Genomic DNA, 20,181 nt, shown 5'->3' with positions numbered 1-20,181 from the left:
AATTAGAGAAATCAATAATCAAAATATTAAAATTATCAATCAAGATTCATAGTATAAACATGGATTCCCAAACCCTAGAAATAAAACTACTCAAACATGAAATAAATAATTAAAACTAGATCTAAGGAAGAAAACATAATTAAAAATAAGAGATAGAAATAAAATACCTCAATGAATAAAATTAATAAACTCAAGAACAATCCATGGAATTGCTCTTGAGAAAAACTAGGGCTAAGAAAACAAATGTAGAAACGGCCTAAGGGAAAAATAATCCCTTCGGTATTTATAAACTTCCTAAATTCTAATCTAAAAATAAATAAAGAAAAGAAATAAGAAAATACAAATTACACAAGTTGTATTACTATTAGGCGATAGATGATGACGTGGCACGAAGATGATCGATGCAATCGAGGAACGAGTGAAGATATGCAGCGGCAAAGCCTCGTGGGCTGCTGTGGCTGGTCGGCAGAACCTGCGGCCGCAGGGTGGTGGCCGCGCCCTGGCAGTAGCAGCAGGGAGGATCGAGTGGGCGCGGGGTTTGGTCGCAGGGTACATAACTCGGATTAAAAAAGCCATAACTTCTGTTCTAGGAGGCTTCTTGGGGCATGTGACCTATGATTGGAAAGATCTTCAATTCTAGTTTTCAACGCAATTTGAATCGCATCAATCCAATCTATAAAACTCAAGTTATGATCAAAAGAGTGAGAAAAGGTCAGTTTTGCCACTTTGTAAAATATCGTTTTTCTTCGTTTCTAACTCAAATTCAATTCCGAAAAGTGCATAACGACCCTTGTGGATGTTATATTCATTCCTCATGCATATAAATCTCAAAATCAACATCCATGAACATGGGATCTTCGATTAATAAGCTCGATTCATCGGCTTCCATCCAAATATCATCCGAATCAACTCCAAACACTACGAAAGTGTCCCAATGTCTATCAAATCACCCGAAACATTAATAAAAACACAAACGGAGCGTAATAGAGTACAAAACAAACAAATTATGTATTTACGACCTAAAAAGCGACTAAAAGACCTAAAAAGCAACTATAAACTTAGCATAAACGTGCCTATAAATCATATATAAATGTGATTCATCACCTATCCACTTCCTAGTTTGCAATTCTCATTGTCACTACCAGTGGATCATCATGAGGGTAAAATATGCCCTCCTGGTCATACTCGTCAAACGTGGCTCATGGCTGCGGGGAAAGAGGTGGCCATCTACGCTTCTCATTGTCGTTTATCTGATGTATCATCGCCCGCAGGTCAGCCAGTGCTCTGTTAACTGTTCCTCTATGCAATGGACCCCCACTGATCACATATACCCTGCCTTCTGGCTTGCCATCTATGTCTCTGTCTTTAGCAGGACCCCTATGACCTCCTCTGTGGTCAGCGCGACCTATTCTACCCTCATCCCTCCTTCTGGGAGGGTCATTGCGCTGCTTAAACTGATTCGGGTGCACTCTCCTGACTAAAACTTCTATGTTATCCTTCAAGTGTGTGCATTCCTCAGTGGTGTGGCCATGGTCTCTATGGAAGTCACACCACTTGCTGGTATCACGGTTCCTATTAACCATCCTTGGGGCCTCTGCCATTTATCATCAGCTTTATTCACGCTGAATATATGAGACCTTTAGTGGGTTAGTGGGGTGTATTGGTCGAACCTCCCAGGCCTTGGCCCTCTCTTTGGATCTGACCTTCTCACCCCCACTGCTATGTCCGCTTCTCTGAGACTTTGCTCGGCCCTGCTCGACTGGTCATCCCTGGGTGTGTTCTCTGCCCGGGTGACCTATATCTTCTTAATTGAGTCACATAGTGCCTTCCTACTCAGCATTGCTCTGTCAGTCTCGTCTGCTTTGATGAACTCGTGCGCTTTACCTAGCGCTTCAGCAAATGTTTTGAGGCTCTTACGCCCCATATACGCTCTGAATGGTGAGCTTGGTAGTAAGCCACTCTGCATTGCTAGTAGTGCTACCTCTTGACTCATATTTGGGATTGTTGTTGCCTCTTTGTTGAATCTGGTGATAAACTCCCTCAGGGGCTCGTCTTTCCCTTGAACTAATGACATCAGCTCGGTTGTCATTTTAGTTCGGTCTACCAGGTTATGAAATGCTCCATGAACATTCTCTTCAACTGGTTATACGAGTATACGGAACATTTGGGAATAGCTCCATACCACTCCGTTGCCAGCCCCTCTAGGGTCGGCGGGAACGCCTTACACCACACTGAGTCCATCATAGTATAAAGTACCATGTGGTTCTCAAAAGCAGATATGTGACTTTTGGGTGTTGTGGTTCAGTTGTATCTACAACTCGACATCTTTATCTTTTCCATTGGTTCTTCCGGAATCTCTCGGCAAAATGGGAAATCATCTGGAACAACCTGGATTCGCGCTTGCTTGTCTCTCCTCCAGGCTGGGTCCCCGCTCTGAGGCTGGCGACCTGCTGCGGGGGACCCGCTTCTCCGGGCTGACCTGAGCCGGAGTTATTTCCTCCACGCTCCATTCTCGATTCAGATTACGAGCTTCCAACTCCAATACCCTCTTCCTTAGCTAAATGAGCTCTTTTTGCTCAGGGGTGAGGGATGAGGAAGCCAACTTCTTTGTTGCGGGCTCCGCAGTTGCCGTTGTCAGTGAAGGATTCGCCCCCTTACCCATATTGGTAAGGACCGCCGTCATTGCTGCCAGCTGCTCCTTACTGCACTTAGAAAGGCTTTGCAGGATGACTGCCATATTTACGGGCTGCGGTTTCTGGGTTACAGGTGCTGAAACAATGAGCTCATTGTTCGCGCCTGTTAACGGCATTCTGTATTTGAAAATGGAACTGGATCCTGCCGGATCGACTGGTTTCGACGCCGCTTTAGCTGCAGCCGATGTCGATCCAATGGGGTTGAATTTCTGAGAGATGGTCGATTTGGGATTTCTGGTGGATCCTTTTGGATCGAGGGTTACTAAGGGTGTTTTTTGTGGTGTTTAGTTGATCTCATTAGCTTTGGACATGGGTGTCGGTACAATTTCTTCTCCGGCTATGGTGGTTAGTTAACTAGTCCCTAGCTCAGTTGGTGAACCTCAGGTTAGATGATCCTTCCCCTCCTTCTAGCGACAATTGTTCCAGGTATGGATCCAAGGGTTCTGCTGGGTGAGCTGGGTCCCGTCAACAACCTACATAAGGCAGCACATGTAAACTGCCCTCGGGGGTGGCTCGAGGAACCCCCCTCCGAAGCTTAAGTTAGAGAGTGTTTAGAGAGAGAAAGTGTACTTAGAGAGATGTAGAAAGTATAATAACTTGAGTGTCTCACCTCTTTTCCGTTGTACTTTACCATCTATTTATAGGCGTACCATCTCCTTCGTGGAGAGTTCAGCCTGGCCAGCCCTACGGGCTGACTCCACCGGGTTGATGAGCCCTCCTTAATTGATTTCTCGGCAGTGAGTGCGCACCCTGGGTGATGGGCGATAGTTCAACGGGAGCTATCCTATACAAAAAGTTAAAAAAAAAAATCATGTTTTAATTCAGAATATTTATTTATGAATATTTATTTATTTTTTAGAATAGATATATATATATATATATATATATATATATATATATATATATATATATATATATATATATATATAGATATATATATATATATATATATATATATATATATATATATATATATATATATATATATATATATATATATATATATATATATATATATGTATGGATTTAGAGGCGCCCCAGGTTCATCTCAGTGATAAACTAGAGCGTTTATGTAGGGGTTAATGGTCTTTTCACGTCATAAGTTAAGGGTGCGAAGGTAAATTGCTTGCAACGGAATTTAGCCTTTTGCCCAAATAAAAGACGTCGTTAAGTCTTTAACGTTAACCATAGTTAACTAGTGTCTGTTTCTTAAAATAACATCCGCAAATTCAGCACACTTCTTCAATGCTCGACTACTCTCTAGTATGAACTATTTTTCCACTAATTTAATTCATTAAATTGCTGAACTCGTCTTCGTTTGTCGTCAATTTGTCTATTGTGATTGGGAATGGTCGATCTTGATTGTTGTGGTTGTTTCGTCCACAAATCCAAGTTCGAAACCTCGCATTAAAAATTCAATTACGGTCGAAATTAGATCCGAATCAATTCCACATTATCCGAGTTCTAAACAATAGAAAAAGTTGCAAAACCACCATCACTTTGCTTTACAAACCCACTATCATGAGCTTTCGATTAATTTAATCCACCATTTTCATCTTGCTCCTTTTTACACTAACACCAACACCAACATCGATATTAATGGCGGCGGAGCCGCCACCAAAAACAAATGAAAAGCCCACAAAAAATAAAGAAATTTAAAGTAGGATTAACCCTAAAGGGTAATTGATATTTTCCTTCTCCATTGATTCACCATTGAAGATGAGCTTTCGATCTAGTGAAGTTAGACTTATATGAACACAAACTTCTGTTGATAGCCGAAAAACCACCGTATCCCGACCTAATCTAGCCAACACTACAATCGTAATTCACATGTGGAATCGACCAGTCACCACCGCAATCGTAGTTTATTGTATGCTTGTTCGAGTTTTTTTGGTCTTATTTTTTTACGACTAGTTAACTCACTCTGAGTTAAGACTGTGAAGTAGGAGTTAACGTTGGAAATTCGTTTGTTTTATCGTTACTTGGCTTTTGCATGCCAAGTGACCCATTTAGACCGATAAAATTGTGCTTTATTGTGCTTTTGCGAATCCCAAGACATTTTTATTATAGAAATGCCATATAATAAATTATCCAAGTTTATCACCCAAATAACTTAGATTTCCTCATGGATTTATTTTCAGTGTTTTAAAATATTGCTAGATCTTGATTCAATATACTTCTTCCGTTAATGGTTAATAGTAACAAAGGAATATTTTATATCTCACAAATAATACCTTTTTGTTGCAATTAACCATTAACGGAGGAAGTATTGAGTTTTTCGCATTTTCACAAAATAAAAATATAAAACAAAAAAAAAAAAAAAAACACATCATGCATCATATCATCATCCGTGAGTTGTGACTCTGTTTCATTGCTATCTTAAACGCGCCTAATATGATATGATATCCCCACTTTCCCTGTCTCTTTCTTTCCTTTTCCTCATTTTCTCTCTCTTCTTTTCCACTTTCTCTCTCCTGTCTCTTGTGACATACCCGTGGATCCATCCCTTCCTACCATTCCTCTCCCTTCCTTCCTTCAATCTCTTTGTATTTATACCCTCATACTCCACACCCCATCTGTTCTCTCTCCTCCTCCTTCTTCAATGGCTTTCTCCTCTTCTTAACTCCTTCTTCACTCACCTCTTTTTCCAGATCTATTCTCAATTCCTCCCATTTTCTCTCTCTTAGGGTTTGAATTCAATTTATCTTCATCCCCTTTTCAACAATGACTTCGTTTCGGCCAGATCTGACGGCCACGGCCAGAATCTATCCCGAACCATTGATGGAGAATCGTATCGATGTTGTGGTTGATGATGATGAAGTTTGTGATGATGGGGTTGATCACTTTGATAGATTACCGGATTCTCTGCTATTGTTGGTTTTCAACAAGATCGGTGATGTCAAGGCTTTGGGTCGGTGCTGTGTTGTTTCTAGAAGGTTCCAGACGTTGGTACCCCAGGTTGAAAACGTCGTCGTTCGAGTTGATTGCGTGATCTCCGATGATGATTCCTCCGTTGCTTCTTCTGCTGCAGATAAGTCTCGTTCTCCTTTTGCGAATCTTGTGCGTCTCATTTTTGGTAATATTTTTAAGCCCATTCAAGCTTTGGGTCAGTTGTTGGGCCCTAAACGATCTGGGCCTGTCGGTGTGTTGGGTACTGGCCCATCGTCTTCGTCAGCCTCGGCTTCTGCCTCGTCCTCCTTATTGGTGGGTAATGGGGTTGATGATGAGGAAGGGGAACAGGGTGGTGTTACTCACCATTCTCCAACTCAGGTTTTGAAAAACTTTCTTGAGATTCGCTATCTAAGGATCGAGTTGCCTAGTGGTGAATTGGGTATTGATGATGGGGTTTTGCTCAAATGGAGGGCTGATTTCGGGTCTACTTTAGATAATTGTGTCATTCTTGGTGCTTCGTCAGTTGTTAATAGCGCGAAAACTAGTCAATTGAGTGAAAATGGGGTGATTAGTGAGCAAATTAGCCCGAGTAATGTGGTTAATGATGATAATGGTAGTATACCGGAGTCGTTTTACACTAATGGGGGTCTGAAATTGAGGGTGGTGTGGACGATTAGTTCGTTGATTGCAGCATCAGCTAGACACTATTTATTGCAACCAATAATCGCAGAGCATCAAACTTTGGATAGTCTTGTTTTAACGGATGCCGATGGTCAGGGTGTACTGTGTATGAATAGGGATCAGTTGGAAGAGTTGAGGGTGAAGCCGTTGTCGGCTTCATCTGCATCAAAGAGGACTCTCGTGCCTGCATTGAATATGAGGCTGTGGTATGCACCCCATTTGGAGTTGCCTAATGGAGTAGTATTGAAAGGGGCAACATTAGTTGCTATTCGACCCAGTGAGCAGTCAGGAGTGATTGCCAAGAAGGAAATTTCGGACTCATCTTGGGTTTCCACTGCTTTTGAAGAGCCCTATGGTACAGCGGCAAAGATGCTAGTGAAAAGACGGACCTATTGTCTTGAGATGAACTCATTCTAAGTTACACTGAGTGCAGGTATACGTTCTCTTTATTTTTCATAATCTTGTTCATTTCTGGTCTGTGATCTTTTTCTTGCATGTATGTTCTTTTTTCTAATTTATTGTAGTTTTGATGTTTATATTCTATAATCTGGCATGAAATGTTGGGTAGACAATTTCGAGACATCTTTGTATTAAGCATTTTATGATTGATGTTTAGGCGTCATTAAATTGTCTACTACTTGTTGCTTGTGAAGTAGGAAATTGTTTATGAATTTCTTGTCATGATTCAGTGGTCGGTGGATATTGTCTTAAATCGAAACACATTATCTCAAAGTAAAGTGTCTTTGGAGGTGTTTCTGTTTCGAGTAGAGTGTTGCATTTACTTGTAACTTATGCTGTAGAAAATTTGCCATGACTTTGAAATTTATGTGGTGGCAATTTTAAGTTGTCTGGACTTGCATATGATGGTACAGGTTTAGTGTTCCAATTTTTTATTTCTTTTGCTTATTGCCTGCCTGAAGTGATTAGAAGACTAGGCTCTTTAGGTATGGTGGCTAAGTCAGCTTGGCTGATATATGTCTGCAACTGCAGAGTATATGCTGATTGAGTATGGATGCTCTTATCTTAGGTCACTAATGATCAATATCAGATGTGGGATCTTGATAACTTTAATAGTTCAGGTTTTCTTTTTAGGAAATGTGTCTTTTCTGAAAGCAACTTTTTGTCTTGATTTGATTCTAGATTGTGGATGAATTATGTGCCCGTAGTCCATAAGTTTCTCTAGATAGTATACTAGTATTGGGACAGAATTTTGTTTTGATGTCAATTTCAAATTTTTTATCAGAGGACATGGTGGTGTAGCCTCTGTAAATTTTTTTCGTACTTGCAGCTATTAATTCTATTCGTGTGCCTTCATTTAGCTGGTTAACTTTTGATTTTTTCTGTAATTTTGTCCATTAACTTGGAGTATCCTAATCTATTACAACAAAGCCTTGACTGTGCTATGTAGCAAGTACTTTTGTCTTGTTTTTCGTTTTGCTTGGTAAATTGGATAGTTGGATTATATGTACTCTAGGGTCTTCAGATTAATTTCTTTTTTTAGGATTCCCCTTGACTGTGCTAAGTAGCAAGTAGTTTTGTCTTGGTTTTCATATTGAATTCGTGATGATGCATCTGCTGGTTGAAAACCTTTAAAGTTCTATATTGATGCACTGTGCTAGGTTTGCTGTTCTATATTGCTAACGAACATCCTATATACCTGATGTCTTCTCAGGGCGGCATGTTGTGTCAAGGGAAATGGGAGCTTGAGACTGTTTCTGAAGACAGGAAATACAATTTTGTTTTCACAGTACTCATCAAGGGGGGGGGGGGGGGGGGGTGGTGCTCTTCGTAATCAACAATGCTAAACTATATGGTGGAGGCACCAATAATCCGTCCCGTGTATAAATGGAGCTCATATGGCACCCTACTGGTACGAGTAGTAACACATCTGCATCTAGTTCACTTGAAGCCATATGCTTTGTAAGAAATGCAGACATGCATCTAGATTGAAGTTGGAGCTTTTGAGTTTGTGGATTCTTAATAATTTACCTATCATTGTGAATATTTTAGGCATGGAATATGTTTATCCTTTCATTTGATGTAAGTTTTAATGTCATCAAGCAGTGTACTTTTGCACTCTGATGTACTTTCTAGTCTTCTTAATCCAACTTTGAGAAAGGACACAACATGATTATACTGAGTCTTTGTCATGTGAAAAATTCTTAATTGTTAACCACGACATAGTATGATAATTGTGCAAATTAGTTCAAGGTCTTAGTAGCCAATTATGTTTTAAACATATCTAATTAATTATTCTGGAGCTAATTTCGCGCTTAAGCCCTCGTGTTTTCTTGCTTATCTATGAATCTATCCGTTGTATATTAGTTATGGTGTTTTTTAAGGAAGTCTGCGTTAGGTGGATTCATAGTTAGGTAAAGTGACAGCCAGCTTGGAAGAATGCAGCTAACTTGGTTGGTAGTCTTATCTCTCCTGCCAATGCTTCAATTTGCCCGCCATTAACGCAACCTACAATCGCTAATTTAGATTATAGAATGCTTTCTACTCCGTATTATATTGTTGGATTCTTATTGGAAAAAGTCTGTTCCAACTAGCATTAATTAGATTTGGGGCTTTTGAATTTCTGTTGGGTGGTAGAAAAAGTCATTTACTCTTCTGTATAGTGTAGTTTCTTTGACCTTTTTTCTTTCTTTCTTTTGCCATTCTCTTTTTCTTTTTTCTTTGATTTTGGGGGATGACCAAAATATTTTTTCCTGTTTTATGTTAAGATGAGCTACTATTTCTCTAAATATTGCTCTTAGTATACTTCTATTTGCATCATGTACACAGAAATGGCAAGCTTTCTATTAGCGAATCATGAAGTAATACGGAGTACTAGATTTTAGTTATAATTATAACGGTTATTTCGCTAAATGCCTGAGTACTTAAAAAATTCACCAAATGCTATCAAGGTTTTCAAAATTCACCAAATGCCATCGAGCTTTTAAAAAAAATTCACCAAATGCCATTAATAACTAACAGCCGTTAAATCCGTTAGTCATTAAGATTAAATATTGACACGTGTCATAATATGACTAGTTCATTTTAACTATCTAAATTAATAAAAATGATATTTTTTTTTTCATTTTCGTGGCAAAAATTGCTCGGGTATAGTTTTGGGGGTCAATTTATTTCTTTATGGCCACAATTTAAGCTCGGAATTGACAAAAAAATAACGTAAATGCTCCGTTTTGTGTGTTGAAAAATATTTCGATTAGTGTGTCATTATTTTTTATCCATCAAAATTGATCGGGTAAGGTTTTGCGGCTCATTTTGATCCTATTTGGAAACAAATTAGCTCAAAATTGACAAAATATTAACCTAAATGCTCCATTTTATGTGTGAAAAATATTTCGATTAGTGTGTCGTTATTTTTTAACCATCAAAATTGATTGGGTAAGGTTTTGGGGGTCATTTTGATCCTTTATGGTAACAAATTAAGCTCGGAATTGACTAAAAAATAACATATATGCCCCTTTTTGTATGTCAATATCGTATTTTTTTTTTCGAAAAAAAAATGCGAAAGGGGGCATTTAATTTTTTTTTTTGCCAATTTCGAGTTTAATTTGTGCTCATAAAGGGTCAAAATGACCCCCAAAACCATACCCGACCAATATTCGTCAAGAAAATTGAAAAAGTATTATTTTTATTCATTAAAATAAATAATTATTGTGTATTAATTTTAAAAACTAATGGCATTTGGTGAAATAATTTTCTAAAGTAATGGAATTTGGTGAAATAAGAATTGCATTAACGGAAAACTAATGTCCATATGCTATTAGTGGCACGAGGTGTTATTGTATTGTTTGTCAGTGACATTTGGTGAATTTTGAAAACTTTGATGACATTTGGTGAATTTTGTAAATATTCAGTGATATTTGGTGAAATAGCCGTAATTATAATACGAGTATATCTTTCGGTTAAGGCTAAAATTAGGAATGCTTGGGTTCTTCAAGAGGCTTTGTTCTCTTTCCTATCACTGATTAAGTTCGTTGTTCTGATCGACTACAATCATTAATAATAACATAACTAAAAGAGAGACCTGTGTCACTCCTTGTTAATTTTTTCCCTCTACAAAGTTCTTCCTTTTTTTTTTGTTACATCTTCCTTTTGAAGCTATTATTTTAAAATATCTTTTCCATTTTTAGCTAACATGTTTTCTTTCATATAATTATATACCTTTATTTATACTGGGTATTCATAAATCCTGATGAATTTAAATATGGTGAGTATTATAAATCAATATTTTTATCATTTTATTCTTTTCTTTCTTTGTTCATAATTTTAATTTTATTTGATTTAAATATAGTCAAATTATTTTGCTAGTAAATATATGGATTAGTATGTACATAACATACACCGATAGAAGATTTACATTACTGCAATTACAAGTCATAATAATTCTGCACCAAAAAAAAGTCATAATAGTTAGCAATGACGTGTCGAAACTTAGGCCCTGTTTGATTCACCTTAATTTTGCTGAACTTAAATTATTTTTATTGAATTGAACTTAATTTTACTGAACAGAAATTATTTTTAATGAACTTAAATTATTTTTACTGATTTTCTATTTTAATATTTCTTTAAGAAAACTGAATTTTACTGAACTGAACTTATTTTTACTGAACTAAAATTTTTTTACTGAACTGAAATTAATTTTACTGAACTGAACTTATTTTTACCGAACTGAAATTATTTTTTTAAGGTGAAGAGAACAGGGCCTTAGTGCACAAAACTTTCATCAATTTATTTTGAAATTAAAAAAACTTAAAGATAACAAATTTTTTTTATATATATAAAGTACTTTTTAAAATTATTCTTTTTCATCTTAAATGTAATTTTTTTTTTTTTTTTTTTTTTTTGGGTGTAAATATAATACAATATATAATTTTAGCTAATCTATCAAAATGATTATAAATTCAACATATATAAGATACAATATTATTATTATCTAAAACCTTGTGCCGATCAAATTATTTCAACAAAATAGCTAGGGATGGAGAGTGTTTTGGGTATTTTTACCCTACCGCTTGGTTCACTGTGAGTTTAACACGTGTCACTCTAGGAAGGCCTCCAAATGGACCAACCAGGGGAAGACATGTGGCAGGAAGATACCCTTCAGGAATTGGCGGCTGCCTTCAGGGCCCAATTCTTGAGGTCGCCGCAAAACGGCGCAACCCAAATCCCTAGGTCATCAAACCCTAGGACACCTTACAATCATTACTTCATTTATTATTGGGACACCTTACAATCGTTACTTCATTTATTATTCTCGAAAACAGAGAAGACACCTGATCTCGGAATCCGAGAAGATATTTACTTTCTGCACGTTTTCACTTCGAACGCTTACTAACTTGACCGTTGGAGGCAAAACTCTGACCATCCGGAGCTTCAGTGTTTTTGCAGGTAGCAGGTATAGGCTGCCTTGGACCAGTCTTGGTGTTGTAACTCTCTCGCAGGACACAAAAAATCGCTATACATCTATCTGGCGCTGTCTGTGGGGAGAGTACCTCTAAGATGGTTGAAGAGTATGTACCGCCACCTGAACCCAACCAACCTAAAGTCGATGGGCAGGTCTATTCAAACCATGACACAAACAACAACTTTGAAGTTAAAACCCGTGTGGCCCTTGATGGGTCACTCATCTCTAAATGCATCCGCCCTAGAGATAAACTTGAATGGGCCGATAGTCAAGCAGGTCCAAGTAAATCTTCCGGATAGCCGATTAGGGAATCCCACACGGCTAGAGGACAGGCTCTTGTTACTAGAGACGAACTCATGAAATTCATGACTAGTTTCAAGGGAGAGATCAAGGACCTGATCAACTAAAAGACAGATGGCTAAAGCAAGGGTTAGTCGACCAAGAAGACTCCTTAGGCTGAGAGGAGAAAGCCAGTCTAGGACATGCAGCCTACTCCACACCCTAAGAAGAAGGTTGTGACTGCGATTGACTGGTCCAAAATCTTTCTTCCTCAAACGGGCATAAGGAAGGTCATCCGACACGTTCAAAAAATCGTTCTCTGAAGCTTATCAGAAGAAGAACCAACAGTTGTCGAATTCACCCTCTACGTCGAGCTTCCCAAACAACTTCAAGAATACCTTAGCAAGGTATTCCCAATCTGTTCATAAGAGTCTCTCAGGCGGCAAGACCGTCCATACTAGCCCTCATATGATTGGATCAACCTCGTATGTGCCACAGATGAAATACGGGCAATATGCCCCACCTTACATGCAACCAACCCTCTTAAGAGGTTAGACGACATACAACGTCCAGCCTCTAGAATGACAGCTTCATCTGCTCAAACTTGGTGAACAGTTATCTGCGTTCACCAAGGAGATAACTAAGGCGGGAACAACTGGCCAAGGTTAAGAATGTTTTTGTTGGGGCCTATGATGGTACCACCAAGAGGACCACCTCATGGCTTACACCAACCTCATATACTTGTAAGGGTTGGATGACGCTTGCTAGTGCAGGTGTTTTTCGGCTACATTGAAAGGCATTTCCCAACAATTGTTTGGCAACCTGCCGGTCGGATGTATTGATAGCTTCAAGAGGCTAGCCTTCTTGTTTGGTTTCAACTTCTTAATGAATCCCTTCCATGAAAATAAGTCTCGATTTGAGCACCATCTTGAAAGGATATAGAGAAGGGCTTCAAACCTACATTAGGCGGTTCAATCTGGTAAGAATCCACATTCAAGGACTGTATGACAAAGTGGATGACACAGACTTCTTCAAGGGTCTGAAGAACGAGTAAACTTTTAAGTTTGACCTTGTCTAAAAGAGAGTCTTCACTCTCCAAGAGGCGTTGATGGAGGCGGAAGCTTATATATAGGCGACCGACCTCTGATTGCCTAGTAACCAGTCTAACTCTAAAAAGACTGACAAACAAAAGGAGAGTCGCCCTGCTCAGCGATCTCCCAAAGTTGAAGAGAGCAAAAAGAGAAAAGAGATCTGGGCGGTTGGTGACTCTGATCAGCCGTTCCAGAAGAAAAGGAAAGAATATAAACCGTACGTTCTAAGGTACGAGTTTAATAAAAAATGCTACTCCATCCTCATGGAGATAAAATACCAGCTGACCATTGAAAATACGGCTGTAATGAAAGGTTCCGCCAAAAATCAGAACACAAACAAGTATTGCCATTTTCATGAGGATATCGGCCATGACACCAACGACGGCTATAGCCTCAAGCGGATGTTGGACCGTTTGGCTGATCAGAGGGTGTTGAAGTCCTACATCCTAAAGTCTAAGGTTACCTTGAAGACAAACCCGGGGCAGTCATCCAAAAAGACTACCCATCTTACTAGTAGTTCGAAGACTAACAAAGACCCGATCTACAACATAAAAGGCGTCTTTGCCGGAGGGCGCCCTACCATCCGTGGCACCAAGGACCATCTAAGGAAGATGGACGTCAACTATTCCGGCGATGGTCAGGCATCTACCAGTAAATTTCCTAAGGTCGTCATCACTGAAAATGACCACGACTCAGTCCGCCGACCGCATGATGACCTAGTTGTCATTGAATGCAAGGTCGCCCATCAGCTGGTTGGCCGGATTCTGATAGATATTGGTAGCTCCTCTGACATCATCAGCTACAAGTGCTTCCCAAGGTTGAGGTATAAGCCTGACAGCCTACACAAGGTCTACCAGCCCTTAGTCGGTTTTAGGGGTGGGGTGGTACATCCAGTTGGCCAAATCGATCAGCCTAACTGGCCGGAAGAGAAAGGAAAAGGATGCCATATGGTAATCCTGTTCTTGGTCGTTGAAGAGCTAACCGCCTACAATCTCATCTTGGGGCGTCCGACTCTTAACGAATCCAAGGCAGTCATCTTCCCCTCCCTCATGCTAGTTAATTATGAAAGGGATGATGATTCTGTTGGCTCCCTAAATAGGTACCAAAAGATGGCCAGAGAGTGTTATCTCTCAAACGTCAAGCCCACGGCGGCGGCAGGAGGCCAAGGGGAGGAGCCAATAGACCTAGACAACGTTAACGAAATCGAGCCTGATCAAGCAACAGCTGACAAAAAGAGAAAGGCCAGCCAACTGGTGGCCATGAAAAAAGAGAAGCAATAGCAATCACTAACTGGGAACGGTCAGATGAACTCTGTTCCCAGCCAGCTGGTGATCACATTGATATTGCTATGAATGACAACCGTTCAGAGTGTAATGTTAAGGTGGGGATGATTAATTTTGCAGATCTGGGTGCAGACTTGCACCACATACTAAAGGAATTCAAAGAAAACTTTTCCTTTGAAGTGGAAGATTCTAGGCATTAGCCCGGATCTTACTGTCCACAAACTTGTCGTGGATCTAAAAAAGAAGACAATCAAGCAAAAGAAAAGAAATCACAGAGATGAGAGAAGTCAAGAGGCAACCTCTAAGGTGAAAAAGCTATTAGACGCTGGGTTTATTCGACCATATAATTTTCCTGACTGGGTTGCGAATGTAGTGCTTGTAAAGAAGCCGAATGGTATGTGGCACATGTATGTTGACTACTATAGGAATATTTCAAGCATTATCCCTAGCTTGAACCCCACTGTGATCATACACTAAAGTACGGTGGCGTCCAAAGGGAAAGAAGATAGAACAAAAGAGTCGCCAACAAGTTTTAGGAACTTGTAAACCGTTCACGTGGTGAAGGTTACACCCCTTAACAACCCAGGAGATCGTCAACTCCAATAGGTCTGGAACCATGACTGGTAGTTCGGGGATGAAGGTACAAATCCAACCTAAAAGAGATTGAACCTGCCCTAATAATAGGCCTCTACTTTATTCTGATCGTATTCATGTGCGCTTTCTGACTAACATGCAATCAATAGGATTAACCCTAAACCTGTTTAATCTATGTTGGTTGGATATTAATGCACAAATAAATCTATTATTGGCAATCACTTGAGTTATAATCATATTAACCCTAACAGATTATTAATTATCTTATTAAGGATGATTACAAGTACAAATTCCCTTTAAACATGAATCAAAGGTGTGATCAAGCAATAACAATAAATATATATCAAGCAACATAATAATAATAATAATAATAACAATAATTACGACAATTATAAAAATCATAATCATGTTAAATCATAATAATAGCAAGATCCTAGCCATGATACTAACAAGATTAATAACAAACCCTAGCATGTCACTAAACAATAAAAATCAAAGCTTTAACCCTAACATGATACTAACATGAATATTAGGAAGAGAATAGGAAGCATCGCAGGAATCATAATTGATTTAAGAAACTTATTCTTTACCCTAGACATGATATTAGGAAGCATGCTTTTAATCATACTTGATATTAGAAATTACCCTAAACATAATACTAGGAAGATCAAAATAATAACCTAAACATGATTTCTATATCATAATATCAATAAATCAATTAAAGCACTTACTTGGATGCTTCATATCTTTTCTAATAACAAAATACACGCGTTAGTAACTTCAAGGAAAATATAAAACAATTAAATTAAATAATAATTGAAATAAAGATTTGGGACCAAACCCTCAGAAATTAAACCTTTCACGTCTAGGGTGAAGGCAACTTCGAATTATGCTAGGTGTGTCTAGATCTTGTGAATGCGGAATTTGGTAGAGAAAGCTAGAGAGAGAAGAGGAATTCTTAAAAGCTAGAGAGAATAAGAATACTAGAGACTTGATGCTAATTCTTGAGAATTGATGATATGTGATGATTGAAAAAGGAAGGTTTTAGGAGACTATTTATAGAGAAAATCAGCCAAACGGATAAAAAAACAAATCAGAGTTTCGACGAGAATAAAACAGGTTAGCGCCAGGCGCTGAACATTAGCGCCAGGCGCTAATCCCTGTCGTCAGGCGCTAGTCATTATTTTCACGCGTTTTCTTAATTTCGATAAAATTTAGCCGTACCGAGGGGCAAAATCGTATTTTCCTTAAAAACACTCTTTTATTCTGATTAAAACTCTAAAAAGTCAACCAAAGTCAATTTATCAATGCTAATTGAATTAGGATGAAAAGAACCTTCTAGAAGACTCTAGAAGACTAAAATCAATTCTAATTGCATTAGGAATGTTAAATCCATATTAGGCTATCCTCTAGATTATTGGGCCGCACATAAACATCAAACCGGGCCCAGTTCAGTAATTTGGCCATAATTTCCTCAATATTCATCGGAATTGGGCTTATAATATATCGTTGGAAAGCTCTTTTAAAGCCCCATACAAATACACCATTATTGGACCCTTGATATGGATCAAAACAAACTGGATTGGTTGTTTTCTTAAAAATAGGTTTCAAAAAAAGAGAGAAAGAAAAGAATTAAAACTATCCGCAACACTAGACTTTCCACACTTTCACTTCATTCGACTATGATTAGATGTGAAAGATACTCATCACCGGGTATGGTTTTGGGGAGACACAAATGGGTGTCTACAACTACACTGACTTGAACAAGGCATGTCCAAAGGATAGTTACTCGCTTCATAAGATAAAAAATCTATTCGACTCTACGGCCGGGCATGCCTTGATGAGTTTTATGAACACCTACTCAAGCTTTCATTAGATAACTCTGTGGAAAAAAGATCAAGAGAAGACGACATTCATCACTGATAAGGGGTTATTTTGTTATATTGTGATGTCGTTTGGCTTGAAGAATGCGCCTGCTATTTTCCAACGAATGATTAATACTGTATTCATTAATCAGATTGGGAGGAACGTAGAAGTGTACATTGATGACACGATAGTCTGTTCCAAGCAACAGGAGAATCAACTTGCTGACCTCCGAGAAACATTCACCACACTCAGGTGGGATAAGGTCATGCTCAATCCCAAGAAGTGTGTCTTCGGTGTTGAGTCTGAGAAGTTTCTCGGATTCCTAATTGATCAAAGAAGGATAGAGGAAAACCCTGAAAAAATACAGGCGGTCACTGACATGAAGTCACCCTGCACGGTCAAAGAAGTTAAAAAGCTAACAGGTTGTCTGGCAGCCCTAGGGAGATTCCTCATCCGGTCAGGTGACAATCGCCTCTATTTATGAAAGGAATGGTGTCCTTCGAACAAGTATATTATTCCGATAGAGGGTTCGTAATTATTAGAAAGCTAATTATTCAGTGAGGTCAAGTTATCAGAATGCCTAGGTGGAGGCCGCTTCCGATCAATAATATTAATGTATAATTAATATTACAGCTTAATCTTGATTGAAACCTTCGGGTCACACCCAAGCAACTAACGAACCGACGCGATGAATTAATTCGAAAGGAATTAATGAGTCGCCTGAGTAATTAATATATAGACGTCAGAATTTCGAGCTTGGAGCGTTGAAACCGAGTGTCGGAAGTCGAGTCAAAAATAATAAAAGCCGAGACGAGAAAATTACTAATTATTCAAAAAAATTACTAAAATAACCCTAGTATCGGAATGCCTAGAGCAAACTGAGTGTTAGGGGCATATGGCCTAGCAAGGTGGCTAACAAGCGCACCAAGCCAAGCCTAGGTTGGCTGGTGCGTGCTAGCGCAGCATGGCTAGCTAGGCTGGCCAGCAGCCCGCACATATGTGCGTGGCGTGCTAGCAGGCCTCGGCCATCAGCCCGCACATATGTGCGTGGCGTGCTAGCAGGCCTCGGCCAGCAGCCCACACATATGTGTGTGGCGTGCTGGGCCGAGTGTGTGGCAGCAGCCATAACCCACTTGGGGTGCCTTGGTGCCCAAGTGGGGCTACAACGTGGCGTGCGTGAATTGGAGGCTTGAGGGTGTAGGTGGCCGGTTGTGAGGAGAGCTTGGGGAGCAAGTTTGGTCCCCTCCCCTCCTTGTGGTCCTCACCTAAATCTTCTCCTAAATATGCCACTTGTTGATTTTTAGTAGCTTGATAATTAGTTTTATTTTTATTTTAAAAATAACTGGAATAGTTAGTTCTCCCACATTGGTGGAAGAGTAAATCTCACTCATGCTTTTCCCTATAAATACCCAAGTTGGGGTATTGGGAAAAGTACTTTATTAAGGTGTTGAAAAAGACATCTCCATTGAGAAAACCTTTGAACACATATAATTACTCGGGTTTAGGTCGGGCTTAACTAACCTCTAAGCATTGGACCATTTTCAGGGGTCGAGTTGTGGGTGGACTTTTGTTGGAGGTTTTCGTGCGAGTGAGACTTAGAGCTTTTGAAGTAAAGCTCTTTTAGTGAGCGAAGCACGCGCCAAAGGTATTAATCTCTTTCTTAATCTTGTTTTTTAAGTTAATTATGCTTTATGATTATATTAATTGTGAGTGTGGTCTTGGCTCGGGTTTTCTTCCGCGGTGAGTCGGACTCATTGAAACCTAAAAACAGTATCTGAGGCTTGCTCATTTATTTTTATTATACTATCATATTTTTCAAGGTGTTTCTATGGATTAATTTTTCTGGTTTTATGTTGCTAATTAGATTAGTAGCTCGCTTTTATTATTTTAAGATCGTATTAAAGCTGTCTTCAGCCCAAAACCCAAAATTTTGCCCAAAAATAGTGAATTTATGGTGGAAAAGGTGTTATGGAAATTGTTTTACCCTTTTAGAGTTGTGTTTTTAGCCAAAAACGCCCAAAAATGCCTTTTGTGAGGGATTTTTTGTTTTGACGAAATTTTTTAAGTCTTTCTAACCTTGAATCTTAATGGCATATTTATGGTGGTTATGTATTTGGTTCTTTCCTTAATTTATATGCAATTTTAAACCTCTTTAAGCATGATTACTTGGTAGTAATTGGTGCTTGAAAGATTGGTTCATATTTTCACATGATTACAAACCATTGCATTAAGTGTGAAAAATTTGTTCTTTAATACTTCTAAGTACTAAAGATTCAATCTTTAATTGTTTTAAGTGATTGAAACTTTGAGTTACTAAATTTCATGAATTTTTTGGTTGAACTTTTGATTTAATCATGTATTAAGTTGATTGGAATCATAAAGTTTGAATCTTGTGATAGAAATTTCATTTATCTTCATATTGGAATATATAATTTTTCAAGGATTCACAAGTGTAAAAGTTGGAATCTTTATTTGAACTTTTATGTTCATATTTTCAACTCCTTTTTATTTTGTCAAAATCTCATGATTAATTTAAATTAATAGTGAGTGATTGCCCTTACTTATTTTATTGCACCAAGTTAAACCAATTTTATTAAAGAATGGTTCTTGGAAATTTTTTTGGTTAAGTGCACCTTGATGAATTTTATTTAAGTTAGACTTGTATTAATTTCTCATTTTGGCTCATTTTATTAATTATAAAATTAATTTAGAATTAATTATCAGTCACGCAATATTCGGGTTTGAAACCCGAGGATATGGCACGAAAATCAAGGCAAAAGCCTCACTTGGCTAGCCGGGATGCATAGGAGCTTGCATGTGGATGCCAAGAGGCTTCCTTAAGCTTGCATGGGGACATGTGCGTGGTTTTTGCTCGCTGCCAGCATCGTGGCGCTCCAGCCAGCTATAAGCAGCAGCATCATGCGTGCGCGCACCGTGCGTGCTGCTGTGCTGCGCATGGCTGGCCGTGGCTGGTGTGAGCTTGAGCGGGTGTGTGCGATGCTTGGTGCTTGGTGCAAAAGGGTAAGAAGCCTTAGTGCGTGTGCCTTGCACTACGCAAACCGCAGTAAACTCTACTAGGCTCGACCTAGCTAGTGCTAAGTGGGGTGGTGGAGGCACATGCACCAAGCCACATAGTCCGGGGTTGCTAGACGACCTTTGCTTGCATATGGCACGCGCTTAGTGCATGAGCCACTTGAGTGCGGTTGGCTACGTGTTTGCTTATTTTTCCTTTTTTAATAATTTTATTAATTTAATTTGGTTTTAATTAATTTAATTTAATTTTGGAGGATAGGCCTCGGTTTTTGAGCGGCATTGGAAAAAAATTTAGTTTTGGCAAATATTTGGGTTTATCGGCTTAATTAATTAGATTAATTAATATGGAT

At 38.8% G+C, this 20,181-nt stretch overlaps 1 protein-coding gene across 1 annotated transcript; it reads left to right on the top strand.

Moving 5' to 3' along the window:
* Nucleotides 1–4,988: 4,988 nt before the first annotated feature.
* Nucleotides 4,989–8,425, top strand: LOC110704388 (F-box protein At5g46170-like). Its single transcript, XM_021882193.1, has 2 exons — nucleotides 4,989–6,699; nucleotides 7,939–8,425. The coding sequence occupies exon 1, from the start codon at nucleotides 5,418–5,420 to the stop codon at nucleotides 6,681–6,683; it is 1,266 nt and encodes a 421-aa protein (XP_021737885.1). The 5' UTR covers nucleotides 4,989–5,417; the 3' UTR covers nucleotides 6,684–6,699; nucleotides 7,939–8,425.
* Nucleotides 8,426–20,181: the final 11,756 nt, after the last annotated feature.

The sequence above is a fragment of the Chenopodium quinoa genome, unplaced genomic scaffold, assembly GCF_001683475.1.
Source record: "Chenopodium quinoa cultivar QQ74 unplaced genomic scaffold, ASM168347v1, whole genome shotgun sequence".
Lineage (NCBI taxonomy): Eukaryota > Viridiplantae > Streptophyta > Magnoliopsida > Caryophyllales > Amaranthaceae > Chenopodium > Chenopodium quinoa.
This window is presented reverse-complemented; position numbering and strand designations above follow the sequence as displayed.